The following is a 17,924-nucleotide window of genomic DNA, read 5'->3' as shown; positions in this document are numbered from 1 at the left end:
TTCAAATACAACCTTAATATTTTGCTTCTCTTATACAGTAATGTTAGTAGTATTTTGATAATCCATGGACATAAAAGTCGGCATTCGGCAAACCACGCACAAGAATTTTTCAACTCTTTTACAATTTACATTCATTTTCCTCTTTGTGAAGCTGTTCACACGCAAAAGGCAAAGAATAGACTTCCGCGTTATTTGGTGCGGCAAAAATGAAACCATTAGGAATGAGTTGACTTGCTGGACAGTGCTACGGTGCGTATTTCGTTAGGTGACTTACAATAAAATAATGAGAGAGTTGCTGGGAACATCCGATTTTCTTTTCTTTTGTGATAGTTTAGAGCCTTTTGCGATCCTTTTTGGTGAATTAAATAACTCATTCAAAGGTATATGTAACTTTTCCAACTAAATCCGTATGATTGTCATGTAAAATGGTAAGTTTTAAGTACTTAAGAAAATTTACCTTTTTAATACTGAATCTTACAATTTATGTAATGAAATTTACTTAGTTTACCTTTTTAATACTGAATCTTATCATTTATGTAATGAAATTTACTATACTTTCTGTCAAACTTACTCACTTTAGCAATAGGTAGATTTCTGATGTAAATTACTCTCTCCGTTTTATTGAAAGTATCATACTTTTTTTTTTTGGACTGTTTCAAAATATTTATCATGTTTAACATTTCTAACTACTTTATACTCTGAAATTTCCTTTATATCCTTCATTAATTATGTATAAAGACAAATGTGATGTGATTGCTTTCTACTTCTTACTTTTGACTAGCACATGATTAAGGGCAATAGTGGAATAAAAGGAAAATTTTTTTGATGGAGTGTACTATGCATAAAAAGTATATATCCCAAAAAATAACTAAATATATGAGACGGAGGGAGTAGTAAGTTTGATCAATAAAGTAGTAAATTTCAAAAGTTATATTTTTATTAGTAAAACTTACTATTTATCTAACAAAACTTACTATTATTTTGATCAAACTTACTAATTTAGCTATGGGTAAGTTTTTCAAGTAAAATAGTTAGTTTGTGCAATAAAAATTTAATTTAAAAAATTACCACCAATTATCTAATAAACCTTACTAAGTTCAAATAAAATGGTAAGTTCAAATTGATCTCATTAAACTTACTAATCTAGTTGTATGTAAGCTTTTCAAATAAAATGGTAAGTTCAAACAAAAAAGTAATAAGTTTTAATCATCCATATAAGATATTTGATCGTCCTTTTTATTTCAATTTATTTAATTTATTTTTTTAAGCATAAAGCTTCTCTCATCCATATGATAATTACTGCTGTGAGCCTAGTTCTCATGCCCTTTATTGAGGCATTATTGCTTAATAGTTACTTCATGCAATCTCGTGCTCCACGGATTATATTCCGACGCCAAGCATCCTTTTACCAGGTCATCGTTTCTCACTTCTCACCCCCATTTTTCCCCATTTTTGTGGGGAAGAAATTCATCTTCATTTTCCTCTGCACATCCAACGTTCCACGTATAAGTTATGTTTGAAGATGTTCCTCATTGTCTGGCATCCTCCTATCCCAAATTTGGCAAAAAGAAGTCAAGTAATGCCCTTTCCAGGTAGAGATTTCTGCCATGGTGCCTCAGCAACAGAAGCAAGGAAAATTTGCTTTTCATCTTGGAAAAATCCCAGCTGCGCTGCCTGAGCTACGACTAGAACTGACATGGGACATAAGTTCGTTAACATCCAAAAAGTTTTCAATTGACGACCGCAATCATGACAATTAGAATGTAAGGTCCTAGACCACAAACAACTTCCCCCTGCCCCTTACAAACTGTACAACGAGGTTTCAACCTAAAAGCATCCAGCCTAAAAGCTTAACGAGCTATATACCATGGATTATGTAAGTCGATTACGACTAAGACTACTCATTTTCTTGCCTCATGGCCCTCAAAATGAGATCTTCATCTTCTGCTATGTTTTCATCATCATCTTCATAATATTCATCCAGCTCATCTAATATTGACTGGTTAAGACTTTTACGCGATTGCCTTCTGTGCTTCTTTGGTTCCAACCGTGGCTCTGCTTGCTTGACACCCTTGCCTCCCACCTTGAACCTGAATAGGAAGTTTTGAACCAATGTAAGCTCCAGAGAACATCCACAAAAGAGGAAGAAAATGCAGAAGAACAGGAAAAAACTGTCAATTCAGCAAATGTTGTAACCATAAGATTGATAATCGCTTCGTTGACAAAGGTATGAACATGCAGGAAATATGACTCTCGTCGTCTATTCTCAGCTTAAGAAAGATGTAACACAAGGTTCATATAAAACTTCAAATCATCTGTTGCCAACACTTAACGTGCTATGTTATAACAGAAAGAGCTGTTATTTCCAGAGGTTGAAGCGAATCAATCTCATATGCTTACAATCTCCTAAAAATGTAAAGATCACCATGTAACTATTGTAACATCATATTCATTGGAGAATTGTTTTGATGGAACAAATCAGAAACACTATTCCGAGATGTAGGACTTCTATTTGCAAATGCTGATGCTACATGTGATCCTGATTCTCTGCTAGTTTGAAATGCATTAGTAGTCTACTAGAGTCCAGACATAGGAGTAACTATTAATATTCTTTTCCATCACATCAAATAAACATGCTCAAGTTGTAATAAAGTATGCATACAGAACTTGAAAAGTTCACATAACAGGGAAGCAAACATTCAAAAGTTGCAAATACTCTCAACATACCTTACATCACCTTCTTTCTTAGTTCCTATTGTCCTTAGTTGAAATTGCTCCCTGATTTTAATCTCATCCAGCAGTTGAAGATAGTAAGTATACCTCTCCCAATCCCCACTTACAATGCACCCAGGTTCACCAAGGTGTAAGCAGTCACTAAATGAGCATTTTGTAGGTTCCATATCCTTGAGCATTTTACGTATCTGAAGAGAGTTAAATAAAATGTAAAGCCCCTTTAAAGTAAAAATTCAACCAAATACTTCAACATGGAATGAAAGCTGGAAAAAATACGACCTCATCAACTTCAATAGGTGAAAAAGACAACAAAAGAAAACAGTGCAAGAGACGAAACCTCTGGAAAATGTTGAGCAAGAGATTGCTTCGTGACTTTAATCAAACTTGGCTGGTTATATCCTGGTGTATCAGCAAGATAACCCCCGCCCATCAATGGAAGCAAAGAAACATGCCGAGTAGTATGCTTTCCTTTTCCACTTCTTGTTGACACCTCTGCAACACGTTGCTCTTCAAACCACTTGCTGCCAAGAATCTTAAGAGATAAGGGTAGACAGGAACACAGAGAGATTTTAGAAGGGTCTACACAAACTACAAGCAATAGCCATAAAGAAGGGGAAAAAAATGGTAAACTAAGAGGTAGAACCCACTGGATAATACCAATTATCCTGTTCAGAAACGCCCACAAATTGTTTATTGTTCCTCAAAGCATTGATCAAGCTGGATTTCCCAACGCCACTCGGACCTACGATTACAGAAGTTTGTTCTCTCAGGTTGAATTGCAAGGTGTCAATTCCATGCTTTGATTCAACACTACAAAATATTGGTTCATAACCCCAACTCCGAAGCTTAGATTTCCAAGTGAACAGCATCTGCAGAAGTTTGTTGTTTTTTTGTTTAGGTAAACAAACAATGGGAAGAAAATATGGCACAACGAGGAAACAGCCACCAATGATGGAAGAACGAGCACAGAATACAGCGCAATCCTAATTCCTAGATGATCAGGGATTGATGCAGAATACAAAATGGAACAGAATCTGACGGTGAAATTTTTCAAAAGAGGCTTTTCAATCCAAAGTTTGATCAACCAAAATGGGAGGCATAGTACCATAGAGAGTTGCCTCAGTGATATGTATTAAATCCCCCTCAGGATGAAAACACAGAAAGGGCAACCAAATTAGCACTAATGACACTGCCATTGCATTTTAGAATTTGCATTCATGTGTTGCAGATAGACTTAGTAAGAAGCCTCAGAAAGTACGAATAAGGTCGCAGCCCAGACAGACAACAGCCAAAAAAGAAAACACAGCATAACTAGGCATGGAAGATGCAGAAAAATCCAAACAAGTTAACAGATCATTGAGATCAAAACAAGTTCATATTCAGGACATGCATAACCTGAACTTCAGCGACCAATAGCAAACACATACTAGCATTTTATCCTAAAAATTATGATTAATACAAAGCTCGTAAAACGAAGCACATTTCACAAATAAACTTGGGTATGAGAATCTCGCTAACTTGCAAATAGGTAATTGAAATCTAACTAGTGAATAAACAGAGCATCACTAGGAAAATGTCTTGAATCTCCGGACCTCTTCAGTAGCAAGTTCAGACTTGTTGAATGCAAGAGTAACAGGAATTCCGGTGGATTCAGCTTCCACCAGAAACCTCGTTAAAGCAAGCGCCTCCGGTTTGGGCTGGTCCATGGAGAAAAGAACCAACAAATGATCCACATTTGCCACAGGCGGATCAGCGGTCTCCGTCTTTCTTTGGAAGACATCCTCTATCATCCCCCTCCTATCAACCCAATCAACAGAGCCTACCAAAACCTTATCCCCAACTAGTACTCTCCTTTTTATCTTCTTCAATACAACCTTCACCACACACAGCAATTCCATTCCAATAGCTCCTCCTCCTCCTCCAGAATCTTCTAATTCATTTTCATTCTCTTCTTCAGGAAGCTGTTGGACAATGACGCGCATGAAATTTGCTTGGGAAGCGGCCACTAGCCCGACGGCTTGGCTTTTCGAGAGTTGAGGCTTATTGTCTTGGGTCAGAGCCGGAGCCAGAGAGGAGAGCTGCTTAACAGTTTCGCGAGCTTTGAGGAGGTTTTTGTTAGGTTGATTAGGCTTCCTGGACACATTTTGGTTAAGGTTTTGGGAGTGGCGCCGAGCCGCTGCAGCGAAGATGGAGAAATAGCGGTGGCGGCGATCAACCGCGAACAGGGCTGAGGAAAGTGGAACTGTTAAAAACGTCGTCGTCCTAAGGCGGATAAGTGAAATGGGACGGATCATCATCACCGGAAGAGCTAGTCGGAACTCTGCACTTCTACTACTAAGTAACTACTAAGTAGTCACTTCCTATTAGCGAGAAATAACAGCGAAGAAGAGTAATATCGCAAATTAGATCATCCGTTTTATCTTAGTGGTGAGGATTTGGCTGGAATCTTTGTTCAAGTGTGAGAATTCCATTTTCTTCTTCTTCTTCTTCTTCAGTGCTTCTGGATTCCTCTCACGAAAATTGAAAAGGCCGGACGTTGGGAATTCTTCCGTGAGTGTGCCCACGTGGACTGGGCCTTCTGAGGCTTCGGGACTTGGCCACTTGAGGCAATAGTTGAGTAACTCAGCTGGGCCTTCTGATGCTTCTAATTTGGGCTTCATGTTTTGGTTGGCCCGCACTTGTTCTTTCATTTAAAATTTTTTTTTTTTTTAAGTATTACTATTGTATCTCTTCACGACTTCACCTATCCGTTTCCTCCATTTCTTGGGACGTTTCCTCCACTTCTGCGCATACTCCCACCGCCTACTCTCGCAGCTTCCCCCTGAGGCTCACTTCCCTCACATTTCCATTTCCCAGGTAATTTTTTATATTCCCCTTTTTTTTTAAATCTTCATCTTCTTTCTTTTTTTCGTTCCTATTTATCAGTTCCGTCTGATCTTTTGTTTCGCTCTTCTGTCGCCATACGGATGATTTCGGTACTACTACTGCCATATGAATCTTCTGTCTAAATATTGGGGATTTATGTCAATAATGCCTTGTCTCGGGAACCTGTCCTGCTTTTGGTCTTCAGCTAATTTCGTTTGGGCTTTTTTCTTTTAAATATTTATAGATCTGTTCTTTTTTTCTTTTTTTTTTTTTTAATTCTTTTTAATGAAATTCGAGCTGTTTATAGTTTGACCTGAGCTACTTTTGTTGTAGTCTTACTCTTAATCCGATTTGAGCATCTAAAATTACTCTTTCCCTCAAATTTGGATTTTTTTTGGTGAATTTTAATTGCAGGGAGCTCGTTTGAGCTGTTTGTGGTGTCTTACAAATCTTGAACTTGCTCGCCATTGTATTTGTTGATATTTGTATTGAGCTTTTCGATTTAAATAGTATGTGAATTATGAGGATGCCATTTTAATCCTTGAAGATCACTTTTGCTTCACAATTTAGTTAATTGACAGTTTTCAATTGCTTTGATAGTTTGTTGGTGAAGTTTCTAGTTGCTATTGCACGCTGGGGTTGTTAGATCTGAATCGTAGTACTAGTTTTCATTGTCATGTCGTTTAGAGTGCTACAAATTTTAGTATATACTCTCTGCAAGATGAAGATATTCTTTTACCATTTTGATCCCAGACTGCGGATTCTTTTACCATTTTAGTACAAGCCTCGTGTGGTTCTCTGCTAGAATAGCATTTGTGTCCCAAGGAATTGAGTATTAGTGTACTTCGATCTTGGATGTGTTGCCATCTATCTCCAGTTCTTATCCTCGTTCTTTATGTTATTGATTTTTTGTGTGATAGACATTTTATGCTATCTATTGATAGATGGATTGGCAAGGGCAGAAGCTAGCAGAGCAACTCATGCAGATAATGCTGGTGAGCTTTGCTGTGGTGGCATTTATTTCAGGCTTTGTTTTGGGCTCATTTCAGATAATGCTGCTGATATATGCTTCTGGTGTTCTATTGACTTCTCTCATTACTGTTCCCAATTGGCCTTTTTTCAATCGCCATCCCCTCAAATGGTTGGACCCAAGTGAAGCTGAGAAGCATCCCAAACCGGTGTCTGCTAATACTAGCTCAAAGAAGAAGACTGGCAAGAAGTAGGTCACTTGACTAGTTTTGCTTAGCATTTTGCTCAGATATTTGTGATGGGAGGTTTATTAGCTATATTTTAATGCCTTCATTTTTGTGTGAACTAACATTTTGCTGAATGTGGCTTACATCTGACTTTCATACATTGCAAATGTTTCTAGTTTTCACATATGGCTCCTACTTTGTCTTCTAGTTCTGGTATTCTTCCATGTGTGCATGTATCAGGATCTTAGATTGTCAGTTTAAGTGCCTACTTGTTTTTGGTGGGTTATCGAATTGCTTGTTTATTTTCATTATAACTAGTCAAGATTTTTTCCGGTACAATCCTTTGTATCATGGTCAAAGCAGAAAGGAACAAGTTTGTGTTGAAAGTCTTGCATAAACACTTAGAATTTTTGGGTTTATTTTGGGGTACTTACAGAAGTACAGTGTTGCAAATTTCCCTTGTTGCATGATGGATTTGGTTTATCCATCTGCGTCTCTTAAAAATACACTTTCCCATTTAAGGCTTTCGGTAATTGAGTTTTGCGAAGTGTTTGGATCTCTGTCCTGCCGAACCTATTTCAATTCTTAACTATGTCAAGGGAAAATAAATGGGAAGAATATACGTCCACACCATGAGTTATATCTGGTGCATGCAATCTGGAACTCTTATGTTTCTAATTGTGATTGACTAGGTCTTTGAAATTGCTCATACTGCTTGTGGGATAGGATGAGATGCAATGCGAATGAGTTCTCTCATTAAGTCTATGTATATTGTAGTAGGTCAGTTATCTGCTTGCCTGTAGTTAATATATTTGGCATCCTTGATTTGTAGCTGTTCATAGTCAATTCTTGCTTAGCTAGAGATCATTAGTCAGTGTACTAGAGGCTAGAGATCATTAGTCAGTTTTTGTGACATTGAAAGATTACTACTTACAAGGATCAAACTGCTTTGACCAGGTAGAACAGCTTGTCTTTTCTCCTCTATTCTTCCCCTTTCCCTGAACAAATGATCCTTTATTACATATTTCTTGTGATGTACCCTTTTTTTTCTCTTTCTGTGGTGTTGTTTTCCCCTTTTTTTTGTGTTGTTGTTTTGTTTTTTCCGTTGTTTTTTGGGGGGGGGGGGGAGGGGCGGTTGGAGGCGTTGTTCGTTGTACATGGAGGGTGGATGCTTATGCAATTGCGGCTCATCGTTTGACATTAATCATGTGTCGCCTTCGCTGGTTATGGTGTTCTAAAGAGGAACGAGCATTTTTATAAATTTCATCAGGGTGAGAGTATTTAAGACCACATCCAAGTGGAACAAACAAATGGATGACATTTTGGCCTAGCTTTGATTGAAAGTTGCTCGGAATTGACATTCTTGTGACTCTAGAGAATCCTGAGAATTTGCCATGACTATGCATCAAGAAGAGGTTAAGATTTGGTTTTGGGCTAATTTGTTGTGTCATTCTACTCGATTAGGTTGAAGTGTAACATTTCAAATGAATTTGATCGTCCTTTTTATTTCAATTTATTTTATTTAAGCATAAAGCTTCTCTCATCCAGATGATAATAACTGCTGTGAGCCTAGTTCTCATGCCCGTTATCGAGGCATTATTGTTTAATAGTTACTTCATGCAATCTCACTCCCATTTTTCCCCATTTTTGTGGGGAAGAAATTCATCTTCATTTTCCGCTGCACATAAAGTGTACCGACGCTCCACGCATAAGGTATGTTTGAAGATGTTCCTCATTATCTGGTATTCTCCCAAGTCCTATCTCAAATTTGGTAAAAAGAAATCAAGTAGTGCCCTTTCCAAGTAGAGATTTCCGCCAAGGTGCCTCAGCAACAGAAGCAAGGAAAATCTGCTTTTCATCTTGGAAAAATCCTATTTCAGATTTTGAGAACAGCATGAAGATGTTTGAAGAAAATTAAGAGTGAAGGATCCTGAAAGTTACCTTCTTAATTTCATGTGATTAACAAATAAACTTACTTGTGCCAATATAATCTCACCTAAATGCATTCTAAGGAGCAGTTTTTCTTGGGAGCGCAGCCGCTTGTGATGGATTAATTTTTGCCACTACAGCTCTATGGCGAATAGCTCAAATTATAGCAAGGGTGGGAGAAACTCCTCAAGAGTTAGTACTACTGTTTCCTAAACCCAAATACAATTGCATCACCTGTCTCTCCTCAAGAGTTAGTACTGCCTCCTATACCCAAATACAATTGCAACACCTCTTTCACTCGTGCAAAAAATAACATGGCCTTTCGATTTTAAAGCAAGACCGCAGGAACCACCCAAAAATTCTGCACACTGCTTTTGACCCGGCCTGAAGGCATACTAGGAGTGAAACTGTCCAAATTGCTAACCAAATTCGAGCATTGCTAAGAAGGTTTCAAAAATTGTACCGTGGACAAAGATCCACGCTGAGCCATCTCGAAATCTAGTTCAGGGATCTGCAAAAGTACATGAGCAGGAAAGTGTATAGTAAGAATAACGTAAAAGGGAAACCTTTGTTTAGAAAGCCCAACTGGAATATGAAGCGCAAATGCAAAAGATGCTCCCATACTGCATCTAATGAAGGTATACAACCAAATGTCCTTTACTAGAGACTGCTGGAAGAAAGAATGACTTGAACTACATATAACAGGCTTGCAGCAGTTATAAAACTGCTAAGATTGGGTACAGTTGTGTGCCTAACTTGAATAACTTTCTAATAGAACACCTTGATAGTGGCTGACTCAGATTTAACCACCTGACGATTCAGCATCTGCAACAAAATTAAATTTCCAGTCATCCTTGTTCAAGGCATGATCCAAAAACTAAATTAAAAATGCTGAAACAATTAGTAGAAATCAAATGCCCTTCTTGGGCAGCTCGTTTGGTCACGACAGCCCCTTGAAAGTCGTTGTCCAGTTCTCCCACCAAGGATTGAGTCCTAGTGGTTATCGTATTCGGGGGGAAGGGGCCTCTCCACCCAGGCCGGAGTGAAATTAGTCGGGCCCCGTAAGGATTGATCCGGACACCCACTCCGTCAGAAAAAAAAAAAAAAAAATAGTAGAAATCAAATAATTTAGGAATTATATACATCAAAAAGTATCAATATAACAAGAAGAAGAAAGCAGAAGAGGCCTAGAAATGTAAATTCCAAATGTAACAGTTTGAGAAGCATTCAATTAGAGAATTGGCGAAAAAGTCATCAAGAAAAATAATCCATTAACTGTAACGCCAGCAAAGGGAAGTTGTGGAAAGCAAGAAAAAGCATCCGACACTAGACCAGACAGACGAAACATTTTCAACTTATAAGAAAGAGTGATGAAATGGGTCCACAGATATAAAAGAACATCAAATAAGTACACTGGCATACGGATATAAAAACTGGCGATCACCTGATGAAATTTTCAGGCAATAATGACACCCTCGAGGTTGAAGTTCACCAGCAAATTGCACTTCATTGTTCCTTTATAAGAAAGTAATAAGAGCATAAGAAACCTATCTGATTTGCGCCAACCAACCGACATCCACAATCTGCGGCTGGCTGCTCTGCTCCTCCTCCTCCTCCTCCTGCCTTAATTTCTGTTGTTGTTTCCATTATTAGAAGGAAGATATCAATCAAAAATGGGAATTTGAATTCAGAAAAAAGAAAAAAAAGCTCAGCCGTTGAATATTTTTTGCTCAAGAGTGCTGGAAGGAGAAGAAGAAGCCTTTTATAGATATTTAAATAAAGCTGTGAAGAGTGCTACAAAGCCGTCTTAGCTCAGCCGGTAGAGCGCGTGGCTTTTAACCACGTGGTCGTGGGTTCGATTCCCACAGACGGCGAAGGTGTTCGCTGTATGGTGAATTTGTGCCGTGGACAAAGTCCCTAAACGACGAGTTTGCCATCCTTCGTGTTTTCTAACTATTTCGTTTGTTTTTAATGCACTAATTGACTTCTTTTGGCATATTTTTGTCCAACAATTTGCCTCCTTGCAATACTTGAAGCAAGTCAATTATGTAGTGTGTGATTTGCCTTTTAGTGTTGCCTAGTTAAGCAAAATGCGTTTTATAAATAATAATAATAATAATAAGAAATGTTGATCAGATTTATATGTATACAATTGGACCTTGCTTTAATGAAAGGAATATATTATTCATTTTTGTATTGCATCAACAAACTGACGAAAAGCAAAAAGTCCCACAGGTTAAAAAAACCTCCAATTGAACCAACTTCAAATTGCAAGGGTTCTTATAGGAATAAAAAATATGTTTTAGGCTACTTTAATAATTTTGTGTTGAATTTTGTGTTGAATTCTCTATTCAAGTTTGAAACTAACTTAAGATATAAGAAGATAGACGACATACTTTTTATTCAAAATCTTATATTCCACTTTTGTCCGGTGAGTTAAAAAGATTAATTTTATATTAGACATGTCACTGTTAAAAAGTTTTTTTTTTTTTTTTTTTGTGCAGCTCCATCTTCTTACAAACAAGTAGCATCCATCTAACAACATTGCAATCTTATACTTTTATGGTTTTACCTGGTGATTTAAAATGGATAATTTTATGTTGGGCAATCTACAATTAGATAAATTAAAATTTTATATTTCACTTTTGTCCGGTAAGTTAAAAAGATTAATTTTATATTAGGCATTTTGCTGTTAAAAAGATTTTTTTTTTCTGTGCAGCTCCATCTTCCCGCAATCAAGTAGCATCCATCTAACTTAACAATGCAATCTTATACTTTTACCTAGTGATTTAAAATGATTAATTATATGTTAAGCAATCTACAATTAGACAAATTCTTAATGAGTTTTTTTTTGGTACGCCCATCTTCTTTCGAACAAATGACATCCATCTAACAATGATGCCGTGATTTTTCATTATTAGTGAGGTCAACCTCTGTCTTTTGCTTAATTGGATAGAAGAGAAAAGTTTGTACTCCATTAGGAAAACATTTTTAAGCATGAAATTCAGATACCCAAACATTCTAGGGGCCATTTGGAAAATCTTCCGAGTGCTAGTTTTTAGGTTGATTTGAGGATGTGCTTTGTGGTATTCAAACGTTTGACTACCGAGAACTGAGGAATCTGTTTGGATTAATAGTATACTGACTGCCTAAAGGCCCACTTGGGATCCTCAATTATATGTTTTCTATGTCAATTCAATATCACCTCTAGTATTATGCCAAGTGTCTCATTGTTATTTGCACTTTAATTTTTTAATTAATTTGATTTAATACAAATTTTTCTACTTTCTGAAACTTTGAATCAAAATTAATCCACCGATCTGATTCATATACCAACACTTTTGAGTTAACCACTCATGATCTGTTGCTTCGGGGAAAAAGATACTTGATGTTGATGGTGCATCAGGATATCTAAGCTTTCTTCTTGCTTTCTTCGAACGTGGCATCTCTATTTCTTGATGGTCAATACTATTTTCTTCACTGGGTGACCTCAGTCTCTTCAATTGGGGTTTCTTGATTATATCCCCATATGAGAACATAACGTGATTACCATCATCTTCTTGATGTTTGCCTTCAAAATCAAACTGGGATATTGCTGAAGGAAGTTCCTCAGACAATAATGTGTGGTTGGAGCCGGTCTTCGTTCTGAACGATCTTTTCCCTTTTGTGAAATTGTCATCAATTTTACTAGCAAGAAGCTGCAATTTACCATCTGAACCATTGTCCATTGATGATTCCTCTGTTTCTTTTTCAGCAAGAAGTTTCAAGAAAGTGGAAAGATTTCGCCTGAGTTTCCTTTCTTTTTCCTCCTCCTCCAATATGTTCCTCTCTAATTCTGCAACTGCAACCAAGATATCAAATTTACCCAGTTTGAGTACAGTTCAATACCCGAATAATCAAGACGGCGTTCATCATGATTACTACCGTTCTTTGTTAGAGAAAAGAGATGAGGCTTTGAGAAACATTGCCCCCTTCTGTTTATTCGACCATCCATATATATATGCGAATCCTCCTAATTAGCCGCAAGAGAATCCTCCTATAATTGAGGAACTTACCTAGAATTATACTAGGATCCAATCACCTAGAGATATACCAAAATCCCAGCCAACTAAGTACTTATCTAACTAATATATATCTAATATTACCTATACAACTAATAGACAGCAATACCCCCCTCAAGTTGGAGCATGAATATTCGAAATGCCCAACTTGACGAGTAATTGAACGAACTGATGCTTGCCCAGTGCTTTGGTAAGAATATCAGCCAATTGATGAGTAGTCGGAACATAGGCCGGATGAATGGTACCACGACAAATCTCATCTCGAACGAAATGACAGTCAACCTCAATATGCTTAGTGCGTTCATGAAAAATGGGATTCTGAGCGATGTGTAATGCAGACTGACTGTCACTATAGATACGCACAGGAGTAGGATGGTAAACACTAAGAGTAAAGAGCAACCCGCGCAACCATTTCAATTCACATGTGGTGACCGCTAAAGCGCGGTACTCGGCCTCTGTAGAGGAACGAGATACCATTGGTTGCTTCTTAGGTTTCCACGAAATCGGAGAATCACTAAGGAACACAAAGTATGCGGTCAAAGATCTACGTGTCATAGGACAACTTGCCCAATCAGCATCACAATAGGCTGTTAGGCGTAAATTAGAGGAGGATTTGAGCAACATACCTTGACCCGGATTGGACTTCAGATAGCGAACCACTCGTAGAGCCACGTCCCAATGCGCCTCCTTCGGCTGCTGCATGAATTAAGCCAAGATATGAACACAATAGGATAATTCGGGACGTGTGATAGTCAAATATATAAGACGGCCAACTAGCCTGCAATACTGTGCAGGAGATTTCATATTGACACCCTCATTAAATCCCAGACGATGATTTTTCTCTATAGGAGTGCCAGCTAGCTTGGATCCCAAAAGACCCGTCTCAGAAATAATATCCAACGCATATTTGCGTTGACTGAGAACAATGCCAGTAGAATTTCGAGCAACTTCAAGACCTAAAAAATATTTAAGCGTACCAAGATCCTTCATATGGAAACAGTGGCTTAAGTAGCGTTCGAAACGTTGTATAGCCGATCGTTACCTCCAATCATCAGGTCATCAACATAAACAGAATTGATAAGTGCGCAGCATCTTGCTGGTAAGTAAACAAAGAGTAGTCAGAGGAAGACGGAACGAAACCGTAGCGAGTGAGGGCTGCTGCCAACTTGGCAAACCAACACCGTGGGGCTTGGCGTAAACCATAGAGAGACTTGCGCAGCTGACACACTTGATTGTGTCCTGACACCACAAATCCTGGAGGGAAGCGCATGTACACTTCTTCATCAAGCTCACCATGAAGGAAAGCATTGTGTACATCCATTTGATGTAATTCCCAGTGATTTGCTGCTGTCATTGCGAGGAATGTGCGAACTGTTACCATCTTGGCTGTTGGCGCGAAGGTTTCTGTGTAGTCAATACCTTCGACTTGATGATTGCCAAAAACCACCAAGCGAGCTTTATAACGTTCAATGGACCCGTCTGCATGATACTTAATGCAGTAGACCTATTTGCTGCCTAACGCTTTCTTCCCCTTAGGCAACTCTTCAATGGTCCATGTACCATTGGCTTCCAACGCCTTTATCTCTTCCTTCATTGCATCACGCCAACATTGAGAACGAACGGCCTCTGAATAACTGGAAGGCTCACGTCTTGCAGTTATAGCTGCCAAGAAACGGCGATGCGGCAAGGAGAATTGATCACAAGTGACATAGTGAGAAATAGGATATGGTGTACCTGTGGACGCCGCCGTCGAGGATGAGTGAGCAGGTGACAGGCTGAGGCGAGCTGTATGTGTGACATAATCTTGAAGCCGAACAGAAGGATATCGTTGCCGTTGTCCGCGACCAAGCACAACCTTTGGCTCAGTAGTATCACCTCGGTTCCCATTGTCATGCCCATCGATGTCCTCAAGCACCCTCTCAGAGTGTGAGGTAGATGAGCTCCTGTGTCCCTCGCGATCGGTAGAAGGCAAGAGCCAGTGTGCTTCCTTTTCCAAATTACCAGAAGCATGTGGAGCTGGAGTTGCATTGTAGATGTCTTGATCCACAGTCTCCGTAGAGAAGGGAAACTCGGACTCAATGAATATCACATCTCGTGACTCAAACAGGACGCCAGTATCTAAATCATATAACCTCCACCCCTTCTTTGCATAAGGGTATCCAACGAACACACATTTACGACTTCGACTGGTGAATTTATCTCTATCGCGATTAAGACTATGTGCATAGCAGAGACAACCGAAAACCCGTAAATTATTAAGAGATGGTGCTTTGCCAAACAATACTTCAAAAGGTGTTTTTCCACCCAGAAGTGGCGTGGGAGTGCGATTAATCAAATAGCCTGCAGTCAAAATACATTCACCCCAAAATGTGATAGGCAAATAAGATTGAAAACAAAGCGCCCTTCCTACATTAAGGATGTGTCTATGTTTACGTTCAACACGCCCATTTTGCTGAGGAGTGTCCACCATAGACATTTGATGAATGATTCCAAGATCTCTCAAGTAACTGGTTAAACATGTAAATTCTTTGCCATTGTCATTACATTGATGTTCAGTGAAAGCCAAAAAATTTTTAAGGATCTTAGGTACCTCGTGCTTCTCCTTTATCAGGAAGATCCAAACAGCATGTGAGTGATCATCCATAATAGTTAGAAAATATTTAGAACCACAAAAAGACACTTCACGATATGGACCCCATAAATCATAATGTATCAACTCAAAAATTTCAGTTGCCTTATTTTCACTAGAAACAAAAGGAGTTCGAGTATGTTTTGCCTGCAAACAGACATCACAATGACCTAAATTTGATCCAAACTTAATACCATCGATCATAGGAAAAAGGGATTCCACAACACGCTTGGAGAGGTGTCCTAGTCTTTGGTGCCAAACCTCTGCACTTACGGTGCCGTCTATCTTATTTGCTCGAGCAGAAAGTACTTCCCTCACAACATACATCCCTTCTCGCTCTTCACCCGCTCCAATCAGCATCCTCGAAGTGCGATCCTGTACAACACATGGATAATCAGTAAACTTTAATATAAGAGTCTTGTCTCGAGCCAACTTTGACACTAAGATTAGATTGCAGTCTAAGTCAGGTTCAAATAAGACATTATTGAGACACAAGAATCCCAAAATAACGGTTCCTTCCTTTGTAGCCATAACCTGTTCACCATTAGGCAACTTCACAGGACAAGGAGAAATATTCCATATTTTGCTAAAAGACTCAACGACTCCAGTCATATGATGTGAAGAGCCGGTATCAAAAAGCCATTGTAAATTCGCCTTACCAGACAAACGATGGCTCGACGTTGATTTGTGTGTGCTCAAGAGTGACTTCAATGTCAACCAATCTTCTGCACTAAGATTTTCCAGCCCCACCTTGTCTGCATCTCCAAGAACATGCATCGATGATGCGGTAGTGTCTGCGGTCTGCACAGCAGTTGCATTTGTCGTGCCACCCCTACCGCGACCTGGTCGTCCGCCTTTTCCTCTACCACGGCCAGTCGTATTCGCTCCTCGCCCAGCAGGAAATCCGTGTAACCGATAGCAAGTGTCAATGGTGTGTCCTGATATTTGGCAATAAGAACATAGAGGTCTGTCCTCTCATCGAGTTCCTCCTGAATTGCGCGATCCGTCTGCAACTGGTGCCTTGACTGCAAAGCTGACCAGATCCGTCTTCTCAGGAGCGGGATTTTGCATCATAGAGCAAACCTGCTCCTGTTTCGTCACCTGCAAGTAGACTCAGTACATGTTAGGTAGGGGATCAGTTGCTATTATGATGGATCGAATGGTGCTGTAAGGAGTGTCATCGAGTCCCATGAGAAACTGATGAACTTTCTCCTCTTCACTGCACATTTCCAGGCGTGCATTGAGATTGCACGTACAACCACGACAAGTGCACAACGGCATCGGATCGTGATCATTCAGATCATCCCAGATCTTTTTGAGTCTACCATAATAGCCCATAACGGTATCACCGTTTTGTTTACACTTTGAAACTTCAATTTTTAATTGATGAACCCTCGCTCCATTGGGTACAGAAAATCGTTGTTGGATATCATCCCACAACTCTTTGGCCGTTTCTCTGTAGGAGATCATGGAGCGCAGGCTTGGCTTTATCGTATTAAAAATCCATGAGATAATCATGAAGTTCACAGTCCACCAGTCTTCTACCTCATTTGAGTCATCGGTTGGTTGTTTAATTGAACCATCGATAAACCCATTTTTCTTCTTCGCTCGAAGCAAAATACGAATTGCTTTCGCCCACTCTTCATAGTTGGTGTCTTTCAATTGGGTATGAGTAATTAGGTTTCCTGGATTATCATTTGACGTAAGGGCAAATGGTGAGATGGATTTCTTCCCATCATCTGATCCGGAATCTCTTGAAGACGCCATGGATCTTTGGCGTCAAAACAATGAGCAACTCGTCTATGGTGCCGCTGGTAGTGGCTCCGCTTGCTGACTCTTACTGGAACCGGTATACCACCGTACAATTTGCTGTGTTGCTCTATGCTTTGGGGCTCGTAATGTTAGCGTCAATGGCACTGAGATGGCTTTTGATACCGATGGACAAAGATGGCTTCATTGGTCTCTATCTGATTTCACTAGGCCAAGGCGGATATAACCCATCCTTGCAAGCCTTCGGAGCTAATTAGCGGGACAATGGGGATGAATTACCCAGCAACAAAACTGACCAGTGTTCTGATACCATGTTAGAGAAAAGAGATGAGGCTTTGAGAAACATTGCTCTCTTCTGTTTATTTGACCATCCATATATACATGCGAATCCTCCTAATTAGCCGCAAGAGAATCCTCTTATGATTGAGGAATTTACCTAGAATTATACCAGGATCCAATCACCTAGAGATATACCAGAATCCCAGCCAACTAAGTACTTATCTAACTAATATATATCTAATATTATCTATACAACTAATAGACAACAATATTCTTCCCCATCTCTTTATTCAATTCTTCCTTCTTTGGGTTTTCAACGACTGGAATTGAAAACCCTTTTTCAAGAATCAGCAACCAAACTCGAGAACACTTGCTTAATCGAAAAAATAAACATTGAGAATTCAACTTATCGAGAATAAGTTCTTCCTTTCAAAGCAATCAACTGCGAAAGAGTTTGGAGGC

General features: G+C 39.1%; 1 protein-coding gene, 1 long non-coding RNA gene and 1 other non-coding gene across 3 annotated transcripts; 1 reads left to right on the top strand and 2 right to left on the bottom strand.

Annotated features, from left to right (window-relative positions):
- Positions 1–1,708: 1,708 nt before the first annotated feature.
- LOC113715643 (small ribosomal subunit biogenesis GTPase RsgA 1, mitochondrial) lies at positions 1,709–5,307 on the bottom strand. The gene is made up of 5 exons (XM_027239911.2): positions 4,326–5,307; positions 3,381–3,602; positions 3,071–3,265; positions 2,728–2,921; positions 1,709–2,090 (listed from the first exon to the last, which is right to left on the bottom strand). Exons 1-5 carry the CDS (start codon positions 5,028–5,030, stop codon positions 1,898–1,900), a joined length of 1,509 nt encoding a protein of 502 aa, XP_027095712.1. The 5' UTR covers positions 5,031–5,307; the 3' UTR covers positions 1,709–1,897.
- Positions 5,308–9,272: 3,965 nt separating this feature from the next.
- Positions 9,273–10,681, bottom strand: LOC140016740 (uncharacterized). The gene is made up of 2 exons (XR_011822944.1): positions 10,168–10,681; positions 9,273–9,548 (listed from the first exon to the last, which is right to left on the bottom strand). It is a non-coding gene; the product is annotated as an uncharacterized lncRNA (long non-coding RNA).
- TRNAK-UUU (transfer RNA lysine (anticodon UUU)) lies at positions 10,525–10,597 on the top strand. The gene has a single exon. It is a non-coding gene; the product is annotated as a tRNA-Lys (tRNA).
- Positions 10,682–17,924: the final 7,243 nt, after the last annotated feature.

The sequence above is a fragment of the Coffea arabica genome, chromosome 11c (assembly GCF_036785885.1).
Source record: "Coffea arabica cultivar ET-39 chromosome 11c, Coffea Arabica ET-39 HiFi, whole genome shotgun sequence".
NCBI lineage: Eukaryota > Viridiplantae > Streptophyta > Magnoliopsida > Gentianales > Rubiaceae > Coffea > Coffea arabica.
Note: the sequence above shows the minus strand (reverse complement) of the source record. Positions and strands in the feature narration are given on the sequence as shown.